The following is a 27,012-nucleotide window of genomic DNA, read 5'->3' as shown; positions in this document are numbered from 1 at the left end:
TAACTTTGGCAAAAGGACTCCCCGGCCTTTATCCATGACTCATTCTCTTTATATCAGTGGTGGACACCTTTTGACAGTACCCTTTGCTTACTGTGTGGGGAGTTTGAAAATTGTCTGAGTTCAGGGTTCAGAAAATGAGTAGGAGGAGAGAAAAACATCTTACATAATCACCGTACCCTCATGCCATGATTTTAAAAAGATGCAGAGGGTACAGAGAGACTACTAACATTGTAAATTGCTTTGGTCACCAAATAATTTAGGCTGCAGGAACAGGAGTAGCAGTATGTGTCAAATCAAGTTAAAGAGTGAGAGAAAGAGAGAAATGCACTAAAAGCTTCAGTAGCAGTGAAGAGAACAGTGCTGACATCATCCAGTAGAAAAAGCTGATTTATTATTTATCAGTATAAAATATTCATCCATTTCAAAAAAGGTTGTGCAACCTAAACATATGGTCAGTACATTTCAAAGTGCCATTTCCAGCATGTGCAAAATGTAATTCCAAAGATCCAGAACATTGTTTTCCAGACTTTCAAGTAAATAACACTGGGCTTTGGATCACATAGGTTGTCACACTATTAAGACTTCTACATACATACATCACTTCCTCTCATCTTTAAGCACAGACACTCATTAAAATCCATACACGTTGAGTCCCTGTGATTGTTTTAGTCTTCGGATCCAGTGGAGCTACAGTTGACTGAGGCACAAAGTACACAGGACAGTACGTTTAGTCCTAGGTTGGCAGGCAGCCGGGACAGTTCAGTACATTCTGATTCAGAGAAAATCTTATAAAAGTGCTGCTTATGTGTGGGGGAGTGTGTGTGTGTGTGTGTGTGTAAAAAAAGTAAAGAGAGAAACTAATATTCTGGATTTAAATGACAGTGCAGCTATTGTGTATGTTGGCACATAAACAGTGATATGTCTGGCTTAGATTGTTGCTCTGATTGGTGAGGATGCCAGTTTACACATCAACAGGGTACTGAGTGTGTGTACTGTGGGAGAATCTGTGTGGGCAGCAGGCGTGCAGCAGCACTTTTCGAATGTCTTTGTTTCTCAGACTGTAAAGTATGGGATTGAGGAGGGAGCTGCCTGCTGCTGGCACCAAAGTGGCATAGGTGTACAGAGGAGGGCTGGATGCATCTCCCAGCAGCCCCCAGAGGGAGAAAGGCATCCAGCAACCCACGAACACGCTTAGTATCAGGATCAACCGAGAAAAGCCCTTTCCGTGGCTGTGCTTGCTTGCATATGGCTGGTTGGTGGGGAGGAAGTGCCTCTGGGTAGCAATGGCGTGGGCATGCCGCCTTGCCACACGGCAGATTCCAGCATACAGTTGCAGGGTTACCATGACAACAACTAGAAAGCCCCCACATAGCAGCGATAGATATGTCCGAGTCAGAGGTCGTGCTACAGAGCAGGAACTTGGTTCCTCCAGACAGTGCCATCCTAGCGCTGGTCCTGCCCCTATAACACTGGCACCCAACCAGACCAGCAGCAGGAGGGAGGCGGCTCTCCGACGTGACTGACCTGAGCCATAGGTGAGGGCATGGCTCAAAGAGAGATACCTGTCCAGGGCAACACCCATGAGGCTACAGAGCGAGGCAGTCAGTGATGTCACCAGCAGTCCAGAGGTCAGCAATTCTGACCAATCAGTGGGCTCCACACAGAACTGGAAAAGGAAGTGAAGGATCAGTGCAACACCTGCCAGGAGATCGGCCAGCCCAAGACTGGCAAGCAGCAAGAAGACGGGGGCACGAAGAGATGGGGTGGCCAAGATGGTGGTGACAACAACTGCATTCTCTGTAGCAATGAGAGTTCCTGAAACACAGAGGGCCACACCCCACAGTGTGAGACGTGAGACTTCAGATGGAGATGAGCTGTCCAGCTGGTCCAGAGGAAGGAAAGGATCCAGGCCTGAGGACTCATCCCAGCCCAGGTCCGAGATGTTCAGGATCATGATTGGTCAACTGTAACACTAGCACAACCTAAGAGAGAAATAAAAAGAGAGAAATGTGGTTATGTAAGTGTTGATGAGTCATTAATGCATCTCCATTTGACCATTTAAACAGGAGATATTGGACCAGAAGCTATGGTTTGAGTATGTGAGTTTTTTTTTATGCTGGAGGTGGACTTCATGTAATGGAGAGCTTAATCTATTCTGCACCTGTAACCTAATTCAGTTGGGCTTTTTGAGAGCCTGAAGTGGTATTTATGATGATATATGTTCTCTTTCTCTAATAATTTCTGGGTAATTTGAAACTGCATGTACATTCTTTAACACACTCTTTGAAATACTCTCTTTTCAAACACTGTTGTCCTTAGATAATCATATTGTTGCTGGCCATGAAATGTTTACATTTTTAAAGATAACATTTAAAATACATTTACCATGCTGGCTTGTAAAGCTCCTTCTAAAGTAGGAGAGTGATGCAATATAATCCATCAATATGTGGGCTTAATGCAACAAAATTGTTAGTTATTTTCCCATTAGTGCACCAGTAAGTAAAAAAGTCACTATAAATTAAGCCTCAGAGCCTTACAAACATCGTAAATAAGATTTATAGTGTCTTGGTTTGTTTCCCACTTCTGATTAATTGTGTGAGCTGGAGTCTGAGTCTTCCCTCTTGCTAATGTTCAAACATGGTGTTCAAGAAAGACACATCATTTAAACCTACATGTACCATGCACGCCTGAATTTCTAAAATAGGAATGCGATTTGGCTGCAATTATTTCAATGTTATGAAAGGAATCCAACTAATACAAGTTAAGGATGTTGTACTCTTGGGTATTCATGCTCTCCACTAAAATGTACTGCATATTTAGAGAGGAAATACCACAATGTTACAGTAATGCTTTCATACAGATGGAATGTAATGGATTTTTTTTCCTTCGTTGAAAAAGGAGTATTTGCTGTACCAGGAGTTTTTCTGCCATCCTCCTACCTATCCAATTCCACAGCGAGGAGGTATTTCCCACCTCCATTTGCCGGAGGACCTTGTTGTATAACAATTGCAGGTTCACTGCACCACAGAGGATGTCCCCAGCATGCACGCACCCATCATCATCACGCATGCATTCCACTGCACAAAGCCCATTCATCCCTACACTGAATTATTGTCCTTACCTTTTCGACAGGAATCCTTCCTTTGAGAGAGCTCAACAGATTTGCTATTTCCTCTTATCAAATCCAAGCGAAATGATGAAGGTGAGATTTTTGCTGGGCCAGGTTTAAACGAGATAGTCCTCGGGAGCTCCAGTATTTATCACACTCGCGCCAAACTCTCACCTTGCGTCGCTTGCATCTCCTCTTCTTCAGTCTTTGCGGAGCGCTTACGGGAGGCAGAATGGATGCTCCTGCGCGGGGCTCGTCCACAAGAGAGCCTGTCTGACGTCAGTGACTGGGAGGCTCGACCAATCAGGGGCCGATATTTCGGATGCGGCGAGAGCAGAGAGAGAGGTGTAATTTCATTCAGAAAAATGCGGCATCTCTGTCGCCCCTCCCACTGCGGTTCACCCCAAGTGTCGTTTCTTGTAAATGATGACCAACAACAGACGCCCCGCTCCAACACACACCATAGTCTTTGAGGTTTTATGTTCTCAATGAACGAGAGGAGGTCTCTTCTGTGTCGGACAGGAAGCAAAAGCGTGGCGGCTGCTGGTAAAAGGGATCATGGCTGGCGCTGTCCACGGTACTGAAACTCATCATGATGACTTGAGGGGGAGATTTTCTGCAGAGGGACTTCAAATGAAAAGTAGTCACCTAAATCAACGCATTACACTTTTAGTTCTTCATTTCCACACAAAGCACGAATCGTGATTACCATTGGTACATGACTGTATAACAAATAGGCCTATTACGTTGACATGTTAAAAATAATATCAACGCAAAACAACAGTATTAGAATGTTATATCTACGGTCATCTTAATTACAGACGCAAAATAATCAGGAAATTCAAAGACATGTATGAATAAAATATTTATCTTAGAAATATGGTTTATGATAGGTATTGAAGACAGGAATACTAAATTATTAATTAAAGCGGCGTTATGCAACATACACAGCAAAATGGTTAGGGGAGCTCCTTTCCACACCACAGGACTGAGACACCGATCAAAACTATAGACTATAAATTATTCAAGCATAAAGAGCATCTAGGGCCGTTTGTCTTTGGATTACAAGTGAACAAAAATTAAAACGATAGACAGATTTAAAATAACATAAGTTAAGCAGAAGCAGTCATGGAGTAAGCTTCTCATTAGAAAAAATGGGGTCTGTTTGAAAATTATGTTATATGAATCAATCTTACATTATATGACTGTGCAATACAAAAGATGTGTTGTGGTTGCGTGCGGTTTCAATCAAAGCCATGAATTCAGAACATATTTTGCTTTTCATCTAATGCATTCGGGTTTTTTTGTTTTTTTATCTTTTATTAATCAGCTCACAGAAATGCACGCTACTATACTCTGCAGTAACACAGCCTGCAGGAAATTCGTGGTATCCCCTGTTTGATAGTGAGAGTGGGTGATGGGCTGCACTGCTGTCTGCGTGGACTGGGTCGCATATGAGCAAACTGAGGGAATTTCTTTCTGGTCGAGCCTTATTAGGACACGCTTCCTGTCGATAAATACCTCCTACGTCACAGAGATGATCTAAGGTGCAACAATTGTCCCCTTCAGAGATGTCGCACATAGCTACTAACGACCTTTAACAAATTTCTGCAGCAGCTGTTAGATCTGCTTTTGTAAATATTTAATGTCATAATACAAGCAGAATTACATCTCAGGGGAATTTTACAGAAACATGTAATTTTGCTTTGTACAGAATGGTCTGTTTATTTTCCAGATAGGTTTACGTATAGCCTATCTTCTAATAACCTGGATTAGGTATAATTTTACCTTTAAAAAGCTGTCCGGGCATGGTGCGTGGACTGGTGCGTCGATTATGTAGTGCGCATTAGAAAGAAATCGTGTTTGACAAGGATATGCCTTTGGAACAGATTTGTTAGTCTGAAAAAAAAAATCATTGTGAAACGTGGGAGCGGGAGGAACGTCAGTGTAAGTAGATTAGGTTGTAAAAAGGTAAAAAGTGTGTCGTGATGCTGGACCGTCCGCCTGCAGCTGTGACTCAGTGCATCTGCATGATTATAAAGAGACACGTGGAAGAACGATGCACTTGTGCTTTTTGTTGTAGTACATATGCATGTCTCTGTATAGGGACACATGTGGGAGTTATGTGGGAGTTCTTTAAGGCATGCGTTTATCCACACCACTCTTAATAAATCCTCCCCAGCGATTAAGGAATCTATGGATCGGTAACAGCTTCATCAGACTCCATTCCTTGGATTTAATGTCCAGATTACATTGAACCCATAACATTTTTTTTTTACCTGCCAACATTACATCTAATTACACGTCTAATTAGTAGGACTACGTGGATCATTTGTCACCTAATATAGAGACATGGCTTATTAAGTACACAACACATTTAGAAGAGAAAATAAAAGAGAAACAAAAATGCGATAGATAGATAGATAGATAGGTAGATAGATAGATAGATAGATAGATAGGTAGATAGATAGATAGATAGATAGATAGATAGATAGATAGATAGATAGATAGATAGATAGATAGATAGATAGATAGATAGTCTAATGAGATAAGAAGTGGCAGACCTGATGAACAGCATCTGAAAATGTCCTGAGGGGGGAACAAACCCCAAAAGTTGAAGGCCTGAGACATGTGTTTCAACCTTTACTTGATCCATCTACAGTATGTCAAGCTTATAGCTATCAGTGGAGCTCCTTGTTGGTCGAAAAATACTATGATGTGTCAACCTAAATGTGTTATTTTGACAAATTTATGTAGTTTGTGACCAAAGATGATACAATAAAGTATTGTATTCATCAATTTGTGAATGGAGCACAAGACATGGATACAAATTGTGCCTTATGAGAGGCTGTGTTAGTAACAACTGACTAAATGATCTAAATGGGTTCTTTGCCAAATTGTCTGCCATGTGTAGATACAACACTGGCTTATCCTGTGATTTCAGAGTTTTTTATGCTTGAATGATTCACAGTTAAATGTTAAGTGGCTTGACAAACAAACCATCTTTGTCTAAAAATGGTAATGTACAAAGATTTGACAAAAATAGGTTAAAAAATAGCAAATGTCCAAAGATAACATTTGAAAGATCTTCAGAAATTTGGGAGAATCGCTGCTCAAGAGCAATTTAAAAGATTACAAGAAAATCTGGATTCTTGGAGCTAAAGTGGAAAGAAAAAGGGGAGTGGCTCAAGACTTTTGCACAGCACTGTATGTGATTAATTACTATATCAAACACATTGATGAATTAAACAGGTGTACCTACTGTGTTGTATAGACCTGAAAACAAAAACTGACTCCTGCTGATATCATCTGGTTTTTTCTGGACTTTTATCCGAGGACATGAGTTGGCTTACCAGCTTAACATCTGGCTGATATCCAGACTCAGATTCAGACTCTTTTGTTGCTATTAAGCAAATGTATCATGGATGTGTTGTGGAACAAAATTACTAACACAGAGACGCACAATAAAAATCAATATAAAACAGAACCAGCTTAAAAAGACTATAGCACAACTGCCTGTTTTGTATGTTAAATGAAAACAGTCTTTGACCAGGAGGAGTGATGTCCCTCACTCACACTTGACGGGTAGCATTATTGTGCCAGGTCCCTCACCGGTGTCAATGAGACTCCAGTGATCTTCCCAGCTGCCCTCACCACTCTCCCCAGTACCTTTCTGTTTGAGACATTGCTACTCTCATGTCACAGAGAGATGCTGCTTATGAGCACGCTCTCTAGTGGCTCTGTGGAAAGTGGTGAGGACAGATGGGTTTAGATGAGCCCTTTTGAACCTTCGTAAGAAGTCCAGACACTGATGAGCTTTTTTTTTGGAAATAGAGGGGTGAACAGTGTTTTTTTTTATTCTAATGTACTTTTATTTATTGATTGATTGATGACTTAAGACAGGGAAGTTTGTATGTGGGATCTTTGGTAGATGAAACCTAGTCAGAAAACACCAAGAATGACATTTGTTGGCATCTCTTTCTGTCAGCAGTTGATGAAATGCATCATTAGATAATTAACGGTCATGAGAAGGTCTACAGATATTGAAGGATGGATTATTCAGATGATGGATTGTAGAAAATATAACAAAGTGTGCACCCACAGTTAAGATTATACACCCAGCAGAGTACAATGTAAGAAATTGTTCATGTTATTAACAGCAGTCATTTAAATAATTTATTTCACTGACCATGTCCTTAATTGTGGCAAAGGGCAAATTATTCCAACTTGTTTTTATTACTATTGTTTCTATATGTATAGAAGTGTATGAGCATGTTTTTATGTGTAGGTGTGTGTGTTCATGCATTACCTACTGAGGTAAACAGGTGTCAGTCTGTTAGAACTGGTGTGTATTTCAGAAGGGTTGTGGTGGGTCACTTGGTTGCCAGGGAACCAAGTTTGGTCTTGCTCATGTTACACAGATCTCCTGTCTGTGTTGCTTTCTCTCTCTGTCCTTGCTGGAAAACATATCTCTATTGTCATGTTTTTGGACTCCCTTTTGAGGACTAACTGAAGAAATTTTTGTTTTAAACCTTTTTTGCGATACTTATACTACTCCGAGCATTGAAGATTCCAGAGACTTTTGCAGGTGTTGGTGCTCCGTGGCTGTCAGAATGCAACATTTGGTACTGAAGGTCCTCTGCTCCTCTCTGCTGCTTCTAGCAGCAGTTCCCTCTGCATACTCACAGTCAGGTATTGATCTATACACACCAAATTTATTTTCTTACTTTCAGACCATTGTTTTTTGTGTAACTTGACATGATCTGCTTTAATTGTCTCTCCTAAATCGTCTATGTGCGGGTTGTTTGTTTATTATTGTTTCTGACAAACTGAAGTGAAAATATGATTGGGAATTTATTATTGTTTCTTCAGTATGATGAAGTTTGACCTTTTTAAAACTTGGATTCCTGCCATTATGAAGCAGTTAAAATATTTAATTATGCATCAGCCAGTCAGTTTGGTTTGAATGACATTGATGATTGACTGCCAATTTTATTCCTCCCACAGACTGTTCTCAAGCTGAGTCATGTGACCTGTGTGTTGGAGACTCCATGCTTAACCTGACAGGCTGCGTCTGGAGGCTTTGCCCAAATGGTTAAAAACACACAGATGCAGACACATGCACAGACACAATAACACACACCCCTGACCTCTGATAGTAATTCAATCATCACAGCTGCTGTAACTTTAGCTCCCCTCATTTGTACAAGAAGACTGAATTATTTAACATGCCAGGAACACACACAGAATTAAACACTAAAATGCATCTTCTTTTTTCTCAGGTAATGATACAGGTGTGTGTGTGTCTGATCAGGGTGATCTTGCAGACACTGGTCTGAACTGTAGCTGGACCCGAGTGTCTGAATTGTGCACAGGTACTAAAAACACACAAATGGACATGAAGCGTTTCTGAGCCATCTCGGTAACTCTATTACATATTTCATTTCTCAGTTGTAGAGATTGTTGCTGTGGACGGAGGTGAAGGTGACTCAGGTAAATTGGATCAGCAGCATCCATCCCCCTCTCTTACGTCAAACATTTATTATTTCTATAAGAGCTGAGCAAAATATTCCCCAAATACACTCAGGTGTTGTTACCAGTAAAATCCCTGCAGAGCTTTAAAAGACCGCTTTAAAAAACACTTTTCACTTAAACATCTCCCTCTGGTTTCATGTAATGAAATGTAAACCCACTCAAATCTTGTCTTTTACTTCAAGGTGATGGAACTAGCCCACCCCCTGAGTTCTCTCAGGCCAAGTTTGACATGTCCAGCTTCGTGGGGGGCATCATACTTGTGCTGTGTCTGCAGGCAGGTGGCCTCATCGCCATGCGCTTCCTCAAGTCCAAAGAGCAGAGCAGCTACGATCCAATGTGAGTTTGGAGCCGAGGTGTTAAATAACAGGGAATCTCTCACGTCTGTGTCAGTGTGTTAAAGGATGCACTTGCAGCCTCTGCTGGTGGGAATGATGAACAACACAAAATATGTGTTTGGAGACAGTTTACATTCAACATATTCAACTTTTATTATATTTTAAGTCTTATCACTGATCCAGTAAGTCGGCATAATTTATGGTCTGTCTGTATTTTGCACAGAGAACAGCCGCAGTGAGGGCAGGATGTGTGAAGGACAATCAGGCAAGATGGAGGACAGCAGCAGCAGAGCAGTGACTCACCGAGTAGTGACGACAAGATTTTTTTTTTCTTTCTCAGAGCCACTATCGTTTTTGGTTGTGTTCCCATGTGTAGCCCTCTGGGATGGGTCTATTTATGAAAGGGCATTTTTTCCTCAACATTTTCCATTAAACTTCTAGACTGTTTTAGCTGTTTGTATTCATAAAACCTGACAAAAGGTTTCTGATGATCCTCAGCACTTTCAGTGTGAGATTTTCAATTTAACCCAATGGCAATATGTTCTCTTACAGTTGAGTGGTATCAAGTGAGCTGTTTCAGTCCTATGCTGTGAATATTGCAGTGCAGCCATGGGAAAGCCTTACATAATCACACAGACAGTGGGTCCAAAAAAAGTCAGGACAGGAATTTTTAATATCTAATATCTCAAAAATGGATCCAAATTAAACCCTGGAGCTGTCTAACATCTAAATGTGCTTCTACTCATCATGAGCATTTGAGAAACTTTGCTTTATTAAAACTAATTCTTTAAATATTGACCTATTACAATGGTGCTTGAGAAATAGTGAATTATATACATTTTCTTTTTTTATTTCTGCAAAAATATTGTCTAAATCATCATGAGATTTTAACACAAGACTTAAGGTAGTTTAAACAAATAAAAAAATGAGGCAAAAACATTATAACTTACCAATTCTTATTTGAGGAAATTGCTTGTATTTATGAGCAGCAAAAGTATGTAAATCTTTGCTTTCGGTATCTGACGTGTCCTTGTTTAACATAATGTGTCTTCTTTCAGATTTGGATTGCAGTTTAATATATTCTGTTAGAATTCATGATTATATTTATGTGAACAAAGATAATAAAAATCTTGCCCTGCAGAAAGGCAGCAGTGCTTTTTATAGTGAGTAGTGGTTTTTTCCTTTTCCTTGCAGCCTTGCCATGTACTGTTGTTCAGTGTTCGTTTGAACTCATGAGCATTAACCATAGCCTTTCTGAGAGGGATTTAGCTGTAGGAAGTGACCTTGAAAGATAAAACAAAGTATTAAACTTTTCATTAAATCATTCCTAAAGAGAGTACTGACATTTTAAAATTCCTTAAATTTGTGCACCGTCTGTCTGAATGTGGCTGTAGTCAAAAACTGTGTTAAGACAGTTTTGGAGCATTTTCCATCTTGATGAGCATCAACAACCAGTTTAATGATGACCTCAGAAATCTTTTTTGTTAGTGCCATGATACACTTCCATTAACATTTCTTATGGCAATTAGAGTTTGACAGATACCTGATATTTAATTGGGACTCTCACTTAGACCTATCTGATGTTATTTCACCCTTAAATTAGATTTTAATCATAAAGGCTCACATTTACATACAAATATGATTAATACGGGATCATTTAGTTGGCAAACAAACATCCAAGCTATACATATTTGTCATTCATTTTAATTTCTCTTTAGTTTCTATCTACTTTTGGACTTGCATGTTCAATTTAGACCCTGCTTATGCAGAAATATAAAGTAGTCTAAAGGATTCACAAACTTTGAAGCAGTGCTATTTACTCCCTATCATCACTATGTATCTCATTTAGTCTTTTTTTCTTCACAATTTAATACTATTACATACACTATATCACCACAGAGATGCTGTACTTTGATGTGGGTGTTATTGTTTAGGATTTTTTAAATAAACTTCTCATTGAAAACAATAGTTTTGATTGCTCACATATAAAACACATACATATCAGCTTTAATCTTGTCATGTACCAGTTCAAGTGATGTACTCCTGTGTTTTAATGTTTTTGACTGTTATAGGGGTTATTATTAAATGTTTGATTTTTGTGATGTCATTAGATTTCTTGAATAAACAAGACTAAAAAAAACTTTTACTCATTGTATGTCATGACTTCCCCCTTGCTTGTAAGTGAAGGACAGAGTAACCGCTGATCATTGTTGGGTTCAAATAGTTTATTTTATCTGTTCATACCAGCAGGGGGAGTGAACAAATTTGAAGTAATCTGCAGTTTGACGCTAAATGTAAGCATTAAGCTATCCTTATAAGTCTGGGTATCACTGGCAGCCTGCAGCTCATGCAGAACAGTGATGGAGGCCTATAGGGGAGCAGCAACACTGCTGGTGTACCAGGACCTACAGGCTTGAATAAACCCACACAAAAAGGTTTCCCCAATTGAGCAGACAGTGGCCATCATCCAAGAATGTTGACAAAGGACAAGGCTGAATATAAGCCCTTTTCACACTGAATTCGCCCTCCCCCTACACACAAACACATTTCCACCGGGTGAAAGGGAAGTTCTGCACACAAACACATTCATTTGTCCACACTGAAGCAAACTCTGGTTAATGTGCTACTGCTCTTTCTTTCTTTCCCTTTAAAACAAGCAGAATTGCTCCAATATGTGTGTGTGTGCGTGTGTTTACAATGGTGTAAACTCTATGTGTGTTTAACAGGTGTGTACATCTGCAAGGAGGAAAGTTACATCCCACCTCCACCCTATTTGCTATTTGGTAAAACATCCGTGTGTGTGAGTCATATCACCCAGTTATAGGCTATACACCGTTTGAGAATAACACACTACACACCCACACACACAGGTTGGGGTTGTCTGTATGTTGTGTTTGTTCCCAGGCTGAGCTCCCAGCAGAACGCAGCTCCTGTGCGGACTGATTCCGAGGGCGTGTTCACTCCGTTTACTCAGTACACAAACGTCAACACACACTCTGTAACACGCACACAGCGCGCACAAGGAAGCTTTTCACTAAACTTTTCACAGATGGAACTAGCAGAAGCTGTCAAGTAAGGTAACACACTTTTTCTGTGTTTCACGTTTATTCGTGCGCATTTCAAGAAGTTGGAGAGGAAAGAGGTTAACAGAGGGAAGCGGCGACAGGTGTCTCCTCTCACGCGGTGTTTAAAGTAAAGAAAGTGGTGCAATGGTTTTTTTTTTTTAATTTCTTCTTCTCCTTAAAAGATACTTTATCAAAAAATGCATTTTTAGATATTTGGAACAGCTTAATGGAGAGATATCTCAGAAATAGCCTATAGGCTAGAGCACTGAAGCCTACTACCTCACTATTTAAAACATTTAAATAAATAAGTAGCTACAGCAAAAGTGGGACAGGGAAATTTCACGAGGAAACGACAGCCAGTTCCGTATTTTATCAAGCACTATACACAACACTTATATAACTTGTGTGTAAACGTACATTTATTTACGAAAACTGTGCTGCACTCGTTGCATACTTGTTTGCTAAAGAAAAATATTTGCGCATGCGTTAAGTTAAGAGAAGTAATCTCAAGGGAATGGACACAAACATGTGTAAAACAGTTAACGTTAATAGCTTCAATTGGATGTTTTTAAATTTCATCACCATCACATTAGTTAACAAAGTAACTTGAAGTAGTTGAAAGTCATTATAGCTGACAGGCATGGCACACCTACTCGCCACGAGCTACACAACAATCTAGAAAAAGTATTGTACTCTGTGTGCATTGACGTCCAACCTGAGCTCCCCCTCCAAATGGTAACAAGATAAACCAGAGATTTATCTTAACAGTTAATTTAGAGGGCGCAATTAAAGACAAAACATGCATAAGCCACAAATGATAAAGAACTCCTTGTTTTTGTGTGCCTCTTCTTAGACATTTCTTTTACTTTTAACTCTTTGACGTGAAGAACGGAACAGCTGCTGCTTCGGACATCTAAAATTGTTCAAATAAATAATTTGTGATGAAAGGATCACAGCCAAATTCAAGAAGACATGGGGCATATTGGTACAAATGTGTCAAAGACCCCTGCTTATCCAAACGAAGACTCTGACACCTTAATTAAAAAGACAATTAATATTATAACTCGTATTATAAACATGCAACCTCTGCATGTTGATTTTTTTTTCATAAAGCGGAAAGAAAAAGCCACCTCAGGTGGGCTTTACTGTTATTAACAGCAAGAGCAGTTATGTTGATGACTTAACTGAAGAGAGAGTTAAGCTGAAAAAGCTAAAACTCTATCAAATATTTTATTAAATTAAAAAATGAGTAAGTAAATAAATAAATACGGTTTTGCAGTATAAATGCAGGATGTTTGATTTCTTGTGCTGTTTTGGTTCTTTTTGGTGGGAGAATAGAACTTCTGAATTACTAGATAGATGGATTTTTAATTCATTCTCCATGTGGGGAATTCAAGTTGCCAATGAATGTAAAGCAGACCCAAGTGAAAGCCATTAATGGTGTTGCATGTCTCTTGTGGTGTATCTTCCAAATCTTTTGTTTCTTTGTGGTCATTTTTCCACCCTTTATGGTTGTTTTACTGTATATGTCCCATATTGGTTACTATGAGTCTCATTTAGATTATTTTGTATCCCTGGGTAGCCTTTTTGTACCCTTGTTGGTGTTTTGTGCTAGATTTTGGTAAATTTTAATCTAAATTGACATTTAATATACAGGTTTAACTAACTGAGACACAGGGTCTCATTTCCAAAAGAGATCCATCCACAAATACATACAATACAATTATTTACAAGCATATAGACCTATTGGTCTAATTTTGGAGGTTCTGCCTGTTGGGTACTCTGGATCTAGTTCTGTGCTCAGTAGAACCAGTAGTGCTCAGTGGGGCCATGACTATGGGACAGAGGTAGAAACTTTAAAGTACTAGTTAGCTCCCCCAATGTAAGAACACGTTTTTGCAAAAATATAGTTTATAGGTTTGTTTTTTTTGTTTTTTTTTTCTTCATTACTCTATAAATGTATCATAATCAAAATTAGATAAATTTTATATTAAACTCATGTTTTAATCAAATGCTGAACAATACAAGCCGGGCATGGTTAAACTATCAGCAGCATTTGACTAACGATAATGTTCATTTCTCTCTCAGGAATGGCGGTGGAGCGGGTTGACTCATCTCTTGACCTGGGCCACCTGACGGAGGACGAGCAGTCCTCCATCCTGCAAGTCTTAGAGCGTGACTCCAAGTTACGTCAACGTGATGAAGGGCGTGTCAGGTCAGTCACAGGTGACTATTTATTCTGTTGAGGAGCCTTTTTTTGTCTACTCAGTTATACTAATACACATTAGATAATTTAAATGGAAAAAAAGTTTCTTCAACAGGCGTTAGGTCAATGTAATTTCTTTAGCTTCTTTGTTCCTGAATGCATTCAGTTTGTTGGCAAGATGAACATCATTCCTTCAAAAAATAATCCTTTATGTGGTGCTGTGATGATGGTGGAGAGGGGCACTGTTAATGTAAAGTCATCAGTATTTGTTACATTTGGTTACTATAAAGAAGATCTGCAGTGGACATCTTTTGTCAAAGGGCCAATAATCTTAAATCAAATATATTCAATTCAGTCATATGCAAAGAAAAAAAAATCCCCTAGACATTTAAAACCTTAACTTAGTATTTTTTGTGATTTAAAACAAACAAACAAACAAAAAACTTAATTATTTTCATCTGACTAATTTCTTTTATCACTGACAAATAAATAAAGGTGACATTTGAATTAAAAAAAAAAAAATTGTAACATTGGGAGCCACCTTGCTGTAAATGTCTATTAGAACCCAGCAAAGACTCACAAGCATAATTTCCTTCAATACCGTCAAAAGTTCCCCAAAAGAAGCAACAGTGACCATTTCTCATGTACCCAGCCATCATCTTTCTCATGATGAAAAGGGCATGTGACAGCTTTGTGTTTATTTTGGCCCTGTTGTTGATGCTGCAGGATCCTGGAGCAGACAGAAACAAATCCAACACGCCTGCGCCTCCTGTCTGGAGGATGGTTCAGCGAGGAGTGCAGCAAACGCCATCACAAGTGGACTTCAGGCTGCGACCTCATCCGAGCTACCATGCGCCACAGAAAGACTAAGAGCAGAGGTCAGTTTTCTGTTAATGCAGTGCTACTGTCATTTGGCTGTGGTGCCGTTTTCCTGCTGCTGCAGGGAGATGTCAGTGATGGCTCTCTGGTTGTTGCCATGGTAACAGATGTGCCCCTAAATGAACTGTTCAATGGAGAGAAAGAGGAAACCTCCTTGAGCAACAGCTCTCTTGAAGCAAAGGGAAGAGTGAAGGACAGCAAGGAGGAGGAGAGAGGAGGGTTAGTGAAGGTGTCTGAGTAAAATATCTGCTTGCAACATTTATGTGAAGAATTTTCAGTTTCTGATGTTTGTTTTCAGAAATGAAGGAAGCTTGAAAAGTCCTGTAGTGCAGGTGCGTGCGTGCATTCTCGTTTCTGTTTTTCATTCATAAAAATAGGCTTTATAAAATCCTTTAAATATTAATGAATTGTCTTCTTTCACAGGGTCCCCAGGATAGGAACAGTTCCTCATCATCCAAAGGTATGAAAGTTTGTTGTCCATTGTCTCTGCACCTTCCTCTGAGTTAAGTCTGAGTTACATTATTAACTTGTCATTCTTCATGTAGAAGATGAAAGACGAAGTAATGGCCACATGGAGGAACCCGAGGTGACTAAACTGCACAGTCACAGATTATTCTGACTAATGTGAAATGGTAAACACTGTTGAGCCACCACATATTTTATCTTCCATCCACAGTCACTGAGTCAATATTTGACATCATGTAAAAGAACGAGTCAGTCAGACATATGATATATGTCTGCAGTGGTTCCTGAAAATGCAACAAGCATAGTTTTATCTTTATTTTTCTGAAATAAAAACCTTTCAGCAGCATTAAAAGACTCTGAAAGCTCTCAGGGAAAAACATGACGGTGGTGGCAGGATCAGACTCAGTGGCTTGGGACTGGAAAACTGATCAAACAAGAAGGAAGGAAGATTGTTGCCAAATAGAGAGAGAATACAGAGCCAACTTGAGCGCAGAGAAACTGTTTACTTTTAAGTATGATGATAACAGCTCAGATTTAGCAGGAGTGGATTCAGGACAAGTCTCTGACTGTCATAAGTTTCCATAAAATTAACCAGTAAGTATGATGCAAAATGAAATGTCAGAAAATGTGCATCAGTCACATGTCCATGGGAGGGAGGTGGTGTAGGCTGTGTTACATATGGTCTTGTTAAACAGAAATATACAGGAGGAAAATCTAGAAATATATTTAATATTTTTTTTTAAAGTCAGATATGATTTGATAACTTTTCAAGTTAGTGAGTATGGACAATGTTTTTTCGATCCCATTTATGTTTCGATCTTTTCTTTTGTGCAATAACTTTTTTTCTTGAAAAAGTCAAAAACAAACAAACAATAAAACAAACAAAATTTATTTTAAAACAATTAAAAACTGAAGGGGTTTTAAATACTTTCTAAAATGGCTGTGTAGCAGGTAATGTAATGAAAGGTGCACTATGGCTAGATGAAAGAATTGTGAGTATATCTGTATGTGTGTTCAGGACATGTCTGTCTGTCAAAACGGGGACACTGACTCTCTAATCAGCAGTCTGACAGAACAAGAGCCAGTTTCGCTAAAAACCAGCAGCTCCAACAGCAGCCTTCATTCGAGCTACACGGTACACACACACACACACATTTGATTAACTGACCATCCGGCGATGCAAGATGACTCAGCTCAGGAAAGTGACGCAGGAGCTGATCTTTAAACTGCGGGTGTGTGTTATAGCTCAGTGGCAGCATGATGAGCCTGTTCAGCTCCGGGGATTTCGGAGTGGTGGAGGTGAGGGGCCGCATCCAATATTCATTGGTTTACGACACTCTCAAGGAGGAGCTCCAAGTGAAAGTGCATCGCTGTGAGGACATTGCCTCTGCACGCAAGAACCGCTCTGACCCGTAAGTGAATGTGTGGTAATTCGAATGAGTGTGTCGAATCAACTGTCGCACACTAAATCAATAAAACTACATATGCGTGTGTGTTTTCTCAGATACGTGAAAACATATCTCTTGCCAGACAAGTCAAATCACAGTAAAAAGAAGACATCGGTGAAGAAGAAGACACTTAACCCAGTCTATGATCAGACACTCAGAGTGAGACTCATCTACATGTTACATAAAGTGGCAGCAGTTACAGCAATTGGCCATTTGTCCTTCATTACTTCGTCTTGTGGCCTGCAACATGCAGCATCACATGATGACACTTGTGTTGCAGTTTCTTCCTAACAAAATGCCATTTGCAGATCTTTGCCTTGTACTTGCTCCTAGTCTTGATTCTGATTATTCTCTTTTAGTATAAAGTGCGTATCGGAGAGCTGCGCAGTCGGACTTTGAACCTCTCTGTGTGGCATGCCGAGCCTCTGGGGAGGAATGTCTTCCTGGGGGAAGTGGAGGTGGCTCTTGGGCTCTGGGACTGGACTTGCACACAGCCGCTGTGGCAGGACCTGCAGCCACGGGTATGTGAGACATGACTCCAGTGAGCTGAACGCAAATAAGCCCTCACGCAGTAACACAAATTAGCATCTGTGTTTGAGTGCTCCCAGATGAATATGAATAATTACCAAAACACTGTGATGCCGGCTTATATATTTGCTTAGTGTCTGAGGGTCTGTGTAACAGAAGTTTTGGCAGCTTCGTTGGAGACACAGAAGATGGGGAGGGGTTGTGTCTTGTGTCTGGCAGAGCTGAAGGGAGAAGAAGACATGCTGTGCATTTCAACTAAGGCTTTATGTAACCTTAATCTCTCCCAGCTTTCACACATCTGCCTGTTCCCTCTCACTTTCTCTTTCTTTGTCTTTCCCTCTGACTCAATCATTTTGTTGTTTGTGCAGGTTTATCTGAGTCCAGACTCCATAAGCAGTAGAGGAAACATCATACTGTCTGTTAAATTCATTCCAGAAGGATTTGAGGGTGAGCAGAATACATACAAGTACTACCCCAGCAGTCACATGAGCTTCATACCTTTTGCATGTGTATTTGTATGTGTGTTCAGGTGGTGGTCTGCCTCTGACAGGAGAGCTTCACATCTGGCTTCGGGAGGCTCAAGGTCTCCTCACCAGTAAAGGAGGTGCCATAGATTCCTTTGTTAGAAGGTGTGTCAGCTCTGCAAGATATTGTCTGATCATTTGTTAACAGACATCTTGCCTCACATTACCTCTAATAATTACTAAGCCACAGTACTGTGCAAAAAGTCATTCTTCCAGAATATTAGTTTTTTATTTTATATTTGCTGCATTTTTTTTTTTTTAATTTTCACTCCAGTCTTTTTTCCTGACCACTTTCAGATGGATGTGTAATTTTATTTATTTCTTTTGTTGCAACAACGCTTAACAAAGACCTATGATTCATGACAGGCAACTTTGCAAAGAATCATTTTAAAATGATATCTTTGTTACTAGCAGCCTGTCAAAAATAAATCATTTGTTCCAGTGGTTGAAAAGTTGACATGCCTCCCCATGGTCTGCAGTCTCTCCTTAAAACATTTGTGGAGAAATGTATTTAAACTTATACAAGTAGTTTAATTTTCAGCTGTCACATGAGTGAATTATAAAAGTGTTTAAATCTTTTTTGATTTTTTTTAATGTATTCATTCTTGAGATGACTTTTTCAGTGTTATACTCTTCTGATAGCTACATACTCCCAGATGCTAGTCGACAAAGTAGTCAGAAAACGCGGGTGGTGAAGCGCTCCATCAGTCCTACTTACAACCACACAATGGTCTATGATGGCTTCCAAACCACAGACCTGAAGGAGGCCTGTGCCGAGCTCACTGTCTGGCAGCGCGAGGGGTTAAAGACACACATCTTAGGAGGGATTCGTCTGAGCCGTGGAACTGGTGAGAACTTCTACTGAACTTTTTCATAATTTTTAAACAAATCACATTCAACCCTGTGTAATGTATGTTTGTAGGATAGCAGCGCTTTCTGTATTCGATAACATAACATAAATGGGATTGGCCTTGTTTTATAATTAGCTTTGATGACAGTGTCATAAACACTGTTGTATGTTTGCTTTACGGTGGTGTTCAGTAGTTGTACAGTAGTGGTGTACAGTGGAGTATCTCAGACTGGACTACTTTTTGTGCTGGTGGCATTTCAGATATTTCATATGGTCTTGTCATAAGTGCAAGGTCACCTCCTGAGTAACTCTGTGTCTCAGTGTTAATGTGCATTTCTCTACTTGCATTGTTTGTTTGGTCACACAGACTGCAAGACAGGCTAAAATTGTTGATGTGAACTTGTACATGCAGAAATGTGCATTTTAGTTCACAAGAGAGATCACCAGAACATTAACAATGTTGTTTTAGCTCATAACTGGTTTTATAGTGGTTGATGTGAACTGACAGAGCTCAAGATTGAGATGCTGATAGAGAACTAGTTTCATTTAGTATCAAATGAGGAGAAAATAGTCAGTGTAGTGGTGGCATTAGGTTTTGGTATTCAGAGCAGGGAACAAGGCATTTATATATATATATATATATATATATATATATATATATATAAAAGGATTGTTTGCTCCCATTTTTAGCTTGAGAGGTCAGGATCCATTTTATTGTTGCTTTCACTGAGTCCAAAATGTTATTGAACCTGAAACCTAAACAAAGAAAAGCGGAATAGATATGTGTACACAATTAATGATCAGTTATTACTGTGCATAATCATGAACCATCTAAACTACAAAAACATTTTGTCCCAACTACACATCAATCAAATGAGTAACATATCATGGGATTATAGTTCCCCTTCTTTCAGTACCTGCCATAAAAACCTCCATTCATGGGATGTGCCAGTTTAATATGTTCAAGATCAGCTTTCACTGAAGCTGCAGTCTGGTACACTTCTGCCACCTCTGTAGTGTTTGCCTTTAATATCTTTGCATCAATGTGTGATTCAGTCATGCATGAGGTCAGGTATCAGGACTAACAAGAATGACCCTTATACACAATTATTAATCACCTGAAAATGATTCAGTCTAATATGCATCCAGGTTTATGTAGTTTAGAGTTAGAAAGAGTGCATTAAAATGAAAATGTAAACAAAAAAAACACCTTATAATTTGCATTCAGTGAATTGGGGGCAAGTGTGTAGTTGCAGAGTGTGTGGCGATATCCACAGCAGAAATAATTAACTGTTTTGTGGGTCATTTTTAATGGCAGGTCAGAGTTATGGCGAGGCTGTCAGCTGGATGGACTCCACAGAAGATGAAGTTGCTGTCTGGACCTCCATGATGGAAAACCCAAACCACTGGATCGACACAACACTGCCAATCAGAACTAACCTCACACAGCGGTCTGTGTGACCTGCACGCAAACACTCATTTATTTACGTGTTCATGTAATTGTTGGACTGTAAAAACATCCCCAGTTACAACAGCACATTTAGCCTCTATTGTAAACACGTGCATATACGGTTTATTTCTGGTTTTATCACACACAAAGGGAAGTCAGTAGTGGTGCAATATTGTGACTTAATGGCATGGCTTAGCAGTACCATTTTAAAATCTGTTGGTTTAGTCTGAAATGTGAGATTTGTGTGTGTTGATCAGACAAAAATGCACTTGTTATTCATGGTAGTCTGTTAATTAAATATCAGACCGAACTGATCATGAGGTGTTTTGGTTTATTCATAGATTTTTATAAGGCAAGTTAATAACCACAGACACACAAGTTTACTGCAATTTTTTCCTTGATATTTCAAACTGATATTTCAGTCCTTTGATTGTGTAGGAAAATCAGATTTTTTTTGTCTTTTCCATGACAGAATATACTGGTTAATCCTTATTATTCAGATAAATAGTGATTACATTTTCAACTAAATTCAATGCATTAAATCATTCTTTTGATTAGTTGGCCACCACCCCGTGGTCAGACCTGGCACTGAAAACTCTATACTTCTTTGTAGAATCATGTCAGGAACTAAAAATGAGGACAAAGTCCTAAAATTATTATTATTATTATTATTATTATTATTATCATTATTATTATTTCTAACTTCTTTCTGTAAGTAACTGCTTTAACATCAGGTCTATTTTATCATTAACAGTGGAATAAATGATCTTTGCCTAAACTGCAGGTGTCCTCCAGCAGATGGCAGTGATCATATTCCTTCAAGCTAGAAGGAAAATGAAAATCTTATTTTTATTTTTTATTTAAGTCTCAGGCACAAGGATGTATTTGTGTGTTATTCACATAGAATTCTTTAATCCCGTGTCAGTTTATTTTCTTATAATATATCACTAATGCAACAAAAAGAAACTCCAGCTTTAATATTAAGCCTTTGAAATTTTTCCACAGAATTTGTCTTAATATTTATTTTTATGCTTGGAAATTAAAAGCCAGTAGAGAAACAAGTGATACTGGCTTTTTAATCAGTCCTCTGCAATACATACAAGATCTCAGTGAAAGGGACACTTCATTGTCTTGATCAGATTCTTTTTTTTAATGTTATATTACAACATTTTTCTTTTTTCATTGCTAGTTATGTAGTAATGATCAAACATACAGAAAAAATATTATCAATCACTAGTAAGAGCATTTCCTGTAAACTGTGCAATATGCTTAAAGGCCTGTTTAAATAAGTATGTTTATTAAACTTACAGTAATGTTCTGTGTGATACTGCTGAATGCGCTTTACATGCTGTTTTATTTTTTGTTTTAAATCTTTTTTTGTGACTTTGTAACTATTTTAATATTAACCAAGGACAATAGTTGAAATATTACAAATAACACTGTAACACTGACAGTGTGAATCAATTTGCACTATTCCTAAAAATAAAAAAAATAAAAAAAACAAATAATTATCTGATAGATCACTGATTACTTTTATTTTAAATGTTGAAGCTGTACTTTTTTAATATTCACATTTTTGTTCAGAATGATGAACAGTGATCACCTCAGTCAAGATACATGACTGTAATCCACTGAGTTTGTTGCAAACAAAGGGCAGGGCCAGAGAAAGTTTGAGACTGGGCTGGCACATGTAAATGAAAACCTTTTAAACAGAAAGATGTAGATTTTAAACAAATAATGAATAAATTATTACAACTAAAGAGGCTATCTTGTGTAAAAACTTGGCAAAATGATTAAAAGCAAATAGTCAATGGGGTTATATCATCAACAGTTGGTTTTATTTAGGATTATCCTGTATATATTTAGCCACTATTACACAAAGACTTGAAATACTGAATTGATATTAAGAAAAATAACAACTTTGAGTCGAATCCCAGTGTTCATTCAGCATGCCTGGGAAATTAGCTCCACAGTCATCACATTGGGTGGTATTATGACTTTTACATCTTCATCAGAACAAACTAATTTCACTAATGTAAACTGTTTATTTGCATTACTGATGAAGAACGTGGTTGAGTTTATGTAGAGATAAAGATAAAATTCCTGATAAAACGTGGTGACAGATGGTGATTCCCTTTAGTCAGATGTGCAGCTGATTGGTTTGGTTCACAATCAACACGAACATTTTTGCTTTTTCACTTTAGCTTCATGATTTATGACTCCATCAATGTCACGTTTTTGTTAATCTTTGTTACATATCAATAAACATTATTTTCCTTCAGCACGTAATTATTTTCATTCTCGTACTGAAAACGTTTCTCCTGCCATTTAATATGCTGCGTTGACTTGTAGTTGGATATCTGAGACTCACCCAAGTAAAGATCTGTTTACACGGGATATGTGTTAGAATTCACTTCACACCTCGGGTGGCAGATTTTTGGGGGTGTGGTAAAAACTTTATTACTTCCACGACATGTTAGATAAAACAGTAAACCGAAATATATGCTACTTTCTTTCATGTACACGCCATCTTTAATTTATACGCTGCACCACAAGGACGGTAAGTGGTTGCCTTGGAGACGCCATTATCAACATCTACCAGGGTGGAGGGTTCACACTGAGTGGCAGCCTGTCTTTAACAAAAGAAGTTAGGAATGTCGGCTACAAAAAGAAAGTCGATACAAACCCTCGCTGAAGCTATCTCCAAAAAAGTGGACCGCTGTGAGTACACGAGTCTAAAATATCTATGATCATCTGTAACATGTCTATTGATCCTGCGTTTGTTAGTTTGTTATCGCAGTTGATGACAAGTTTTTAACTAAGCATAAAAAAACGCGCAGCTACCAAAACGCTGCAAGAAAAGTTAATTTTCTTTTTTTTTTTTACACTTTTTAGTCAATAAAGCAGAGACCGAATGCCTTATCCAGCAGTTTCATGTGCTTGTTGGGGAGCAGCCCAGTCCTGGTAAAGCTGCACATTGCCTGGAGAGAGGGATGTTCAGAGGCATAATGCACAACATCTTTGGGCTGACCGATGACATTATCATGGAAGGAAGTATGTGTGGTGCATAACTCATCTGTCACTCTGCTTTAGGTTTTTAGGTCAAGTTTTTCATCTCTAGCAGGGACAGTTCAAAATTCAAAGACAGCCATAGACATTAGATAGGGTATTGATAACTGTTGTGGTTATTTACATAATTTCTTTGCACATGGCTGTTTCCAGGAAAGATTGAACGCTGGCAAATATTGTAACTTTTAACTAAAGACTCCACAGTAAAGACATACAACTTGGAGCCAGATACAACCAAGGCTCTACAACAAATACCTCAGACAGAACCCCCTAACTCCAAGCACCTCAGATCAGGATAGCAGATTCACACTAAGATGGTTCAGAATGTGCCTCTTGAGTCTGCAGTTGATGTGTATCTGTACTCCAGTCTTTAGGATATTTGACAAAGACAATGATGGCTTCATAACTGTGGAAGAATGGATCGTAGGTCTTTCCATTTTTTTACGGGGGACCTTGGATGAAAAAATTAAGTGTAAGTTTTCAGTATTACTTTCCATTCTTATGCTCTTGCTTATCCAGCTAAAACCCTTCCGTTTTTTGCATGTTTCAGTCTGCTTTCAAGTGTATGACTTGAATGGTGACAAATACATCTCCAGAGAAGAGATGTTTCACATGTTGAAGAACAGCATCATAAGGCAGCCCACAGAGGAGGACCCTGATGAAGGAATTAAAGACCTGGTGGATATTACATTCAAGAAGATGGTAAGAGATTTACAGCCCAAATATTAACACACTCTTTGCATCAAAGAAGCTTTTTATTAGCTTTTTCCCCCACAGTAGTCAGTTAATTTTTTGATCTGTAGATAAAATATACACTTTAACTCATCTTCCTTCCCTATAGGACCATGATCTTGATGGAAGACTGTCTTTAGAAGACTTTGAAAATGCAGTGAGAGAGGAAAATCTACTGCTTGAGGCCTTTGGAACCTGCTTCCCAGATCCCATGGTGAGGAAAAATGAAAAGCTGGAGATAACTTGTCTTTACATGTCTGTAGTGCCTAAACTCTTAACTTCTGTTTTCTTACTTTTCAGACTATTCAGATGTTTGAGCACCATGTATTTCAAGAACAAGTGGACTGATAAAGGAACTCAATCCATGTGCATTCTGAGCATCCATCTTTAATAAAAATCTTAACATAAATTTGCATTGTGATGAAGTCTGTTTGCTAACGAAGTGGGAGAAGTCCTGGCACAATTCTATCATCAAGACAGCTGTTTTGATCATATTCGACGACGTGGTTTAATCTTTTTCTCTACTGGCTTTAAGTCTGGAACTGATCCCACCTAAGAAAGATGACAAAAATCAATGTTACGGACATGAGGAAAAACAAAAAATCATAGCTAAGGATTTGTTTCAGATTGTATATCAGTACCTGTTTCAGTGTGTTCCTGATCAGGCTGGCAGTTGTGTTCAATGATTCATCTTCCATGTCCAGTTTAGGTGGCTCTGGTAGTTTTGGGCCAATCACAGGCTCGTTTTCTCTGGGTACAGTCAATGATTGGTCTGCAGCTTCTTCCATTTTGCGTTTCCTGCTCTCAATGAGAGTGGTCCTCGGGACAAATTTGATTGTGGAAGCCTGTTTTATGGTGACTCTACTTTCTGAGCCTTGGCCTTTATTGGAAGAGATCTGGTTGAAGCTTAAGCTCTCCTCTTGCTGCTGTTTTACATCAGTTATGGCATTATGTAAAGTCCCCATTTTGTCCTCTGTTGGCGTAATTCCATGGTAATTTTGAGGTCCATGTATATAATGTTCTTGTGGTGGGAATGGCAGTAACGGAAAGCCTGAATAATGGCTGACATTGGAAGTCCCACTTATATTATTTTCAGACGTTTTATCATCTCTGGTGACAAATGAGTCTGATGTGGTGGCTTTAGGTGACGATGAGGGCCCCATATGAAATGCTTCTTTCTCTTCTTTTTGTCTCACTATTCAAAAATATGAGAGAGTGAAGATATGTAGTGATATATAGAGTATATGAGAGTGAAAATAGTCTCAACACAGTTACATTTAAATTCAAATAAAAATCCACAGGTAGAAAAGAAATAAAAAAATATGCATATCTACTGAAAAAGAAAGAAGTGAACTGAAGCAAATGTGTTTAGCTCATTGTCTGTTCAACAGCCTCCATCTACCAAAAGACAAAAAAAATATAAAATAAAAAAAAAATCTGTACAAGAAACATATTAAATGTTACCTCTATTCCGAGCTGCTCTCATTATATAACTCCTCCGATCCTGCAGCTTCAGCCTGGTGTCTTCCACAGTCTCATACTCAGGGACATAACAAACATGCAGCACACCACCATAGAAACTCTTCTCATCCATGTTACGTTTCGCTGCTCTAAAAAAAGGAAAGTTTAACCAACTTGGTTTAGCAAATGTTCTCAGGGTGAAGTGTAATGACCCAAGTAAGCCACACACACTGTACCTGGCACTCGTTAGTTTCTGAAACTTGACGAGGTAGACCTCCGTAAACTCTTCAGCAGGGTACTCGTCCAGGGGTCTGTATTCCTCCACAGTGCCGTACAGGGCACAAAGCTGGATCAGCTCTGTCATGACGCCGATAGCAGGCACCCCTTGGACCATCAAGTAACGGGACTCTAAATTAATCGTGTACACCTGATAATACACATGACAAATATTATGAAATATCAAGCACTGTATAAAATCTGACTGGCCTCACAGAAGTAAAAATTAAATTCTAACAAACATTTAGTGTAAATTGGGAAAATCAGATGCCCAAGTGGAAGCGAATGCTGCATGCAATGTACTTCGATATAATGTTATACATCAACCATGTTTTTTTTTTTTTTTTTATCATAATGCAGCTACATTACATCGCCAGCTGCCTACGTGGGTGATAATATCTGCCTGTCCACACTGTTTAAACTTTATAAGGAGGATGTGAAAGTCATAAAACCACCAGATGCGATGACTGTACAAAGTTAAACAGCCAATAAAGCTGAAGAAACACTGGTAAAATTTGTGTTATGGCTCAAACCAGGTTTTTCTCGTTATAAATGAAATACGGTAGTGTTCATGCAGCAGTGATTATAGCTATAGAATGAAGAATCATCTGATTTTTTTTCTAGACCAGCCCCTGGTGATACTTTTGTAATGTCAATGCAATACTTGACTGGATTGTGTTGAGCTAAATTCGATTCACAAGTCAAAACTGTCATGCTAATACTACTAAAATAATAACATACCGTGTTTTGTAATGGTTTGCGTACAGTCGAGTGAATAGCGTTTACCTCGTCTCTGTATCACATTTACTCATTTAGCTAATAATTACAGACAAAAAAGTGTTCTCACCTTAACAGCTTTAGCTTTTCTTCCTTCCCTATATTTAGGTCGAGAAATGCTAACTTTCCGCTGTTCGTGATGTTTGTATACTTCTGGAGCCCTCCAACAGCTCGAGCCTTTGTTGACAGGTGCCGCCATGTTTCAGAAAATGTGCTTCCGGTCTATGCATTTCAAAATAAGTGCTCACTGTATCTTGAATGTAGATGCAGTGATTGTGTTGAATATTTTATTTTGAAAAAATA

At 38.7% G+C, this 27,012-nt stretch overlaps 5 protein-coding genes across 8 annotated transcripts; 3 read left to right on the top strand and 2 right to left on the bottom strand.

Moving 5' to 3' along the window:
- Nucleotides 1-371: 371 nt before the first annotated feature.
- On the bottom strand, nt 372-3,427 carry gpr186 (G protein-coupled receptor 186). Its single transcript, XM_042012424.1, has 2 exons — nt 3,122-3,427; nt 372-1,982 (listed from the first exon to the last, which is right to left on the bottom strand). The coding sequence occupies exon 2, from the start codon at nt 1,952-1,954 to the stop codon at nt 962-964; it is 993 nt and encodes a 330-aa protein (XP_041868358.1). The 5' UTR covers nt 1,955-1,982; nt 3,122-3,427; the 3' UTR covers nt 372-961.
- A 3,926-nt stretch (nt 3,428-7,353) lies between these two features.
- On the top strand, nt 7,354-10,866 carry cd164l2 (CD164 sialomucin-like 2). Its single transcript, XM_042012511.1, has 6 exons — nt 7,354-7,801; nt 8,117-8,203; nt 8,392-8,484; nt 8,561-8,602; nt 8,827-8,980; nt 9,203-10,866. Exons 1-6 carry the CDS (start codon nt 7,723-7,725, stop codon nt 9,216-9,218), a joined length of 471 nt encoding a protein of 156 aa, XP_041868445.1. The 5' UTR covers nt 7,354-7,722; the 3' UTR covers nt 9,219-10,866.
- Nucleotides 10,867-11,845: 979 nt separating this feature from the next.
- Nucleotides 11,846-21,712, top strand: sytl1 (synaptotagmin-like 1). 4 transcript variants are annotated; one of them, XM_042011871.1, is made up of 15 exons: nt 11,846-12,051; nt 14,133-14,259; nt 14,977-15,128; nt 15,237-15,348; nt 15,428-15,461; nt 15,553-15,589; nt 15,675-15,715; nt 16,613-16,729; nt 16,840-17,006; nt 17,099-17,201; nt 17,402-17,563; nt 17,939-18,017; nt 18,100-18,199; nt 18,737-18,942; nt 20,263-21,712. In XM_042011871.1, the coding sequence occupies exons 2-15, from the start codon at nt 14,135-14,137 to the stop codon at nt 20,403-20,405; spliced, it is 1,578 nt and encodes a 525-aa protein (XP_041867805.1). In that variant the 5' UTR covers nt 11,846-12,051; nt 14,133-14,134; the 3' UTR covers nt 20,406-21,712. The 4 variants fall into 4 exon arrangements, with proteins under 4 accessions (XP_041867805.1, XP_041867804.1, XP_041867806.1 ...); XM_042011870.1 differs by having other exon boundaries at nt 11,846-12,056; XM_042011872.1 differs by having other exon boundaries at nt 11,847-12,056; nt 15,562-15,589.
- A 146-nt stretch (nt 21,713-21,858) lies between these two features.
- On the top strand, nt 21,859-24,606 carry efcab1 (EF-hand calcium binding domain 1). The gene is made up of 6 exons (XM_042011875.1): nt 21,859-23,115; nt 23,290-23,448; nt 23,831-23,935; nt 24,014-24,165; nt 24,305-24,409; nt 24,496-24,606. Exons 1-6 carry the CDS (start codon nt 23,049-23,051, stop codon nt 24,541-24,543), a joined length of 636 nt encoding a protein of 211 aa, XP_041867809.1. The 5' UTR covers nt 21,859-23,048; the 3' UTR covers nt 24,544-24,606.
- rbm48 (RNA binding motif protein 48) lies at nt 24,207-26,914 on the bottom strand. The gene is made up of 5 exons (XM_042011874.1): nt 26,780-26,914; nt 25,893-26,083; nt 25,660-25,805; nt 24,837-25,390; nt 24,207-24,747 (listed from the first exon to the last, which is right to left on the bottom strand). Exons 1-5 carry the CDS (start codon nt 26,906-26,908, stop codon nt 24,685-24,687), a joined length of 1,083 nt encoding a protein of 360 aa, XP_041867808.1. The 5' UTR covers nt 26,909-26,914; the 3' UTR covers nt 24,207-24,684.
- Between the last annotated feature and the right edge of the window lie 98 nt (nt 26,915-27,012).

This window comes from Melanotaenia boesemani, chromosome 17 (assembly GCF_017639745.1).
Source record: "Melanotaenia boesemani isolate fMelBoe1 chromosome 17, fMelBoe1.pri, whole genome shotgun sequence".
NCBI classification, from domain to species: Eukaryota; Metazoa; Chordata; class Actinopteri; order Atheriniformes; family Melanotaeniidae; genus Melanotaenia; species Melanotaenia boesemani.
Note: the sequence above shows the minus strand (reverse complement) of the source record. Positions and strands in the feature narration are given on the sequence as shown.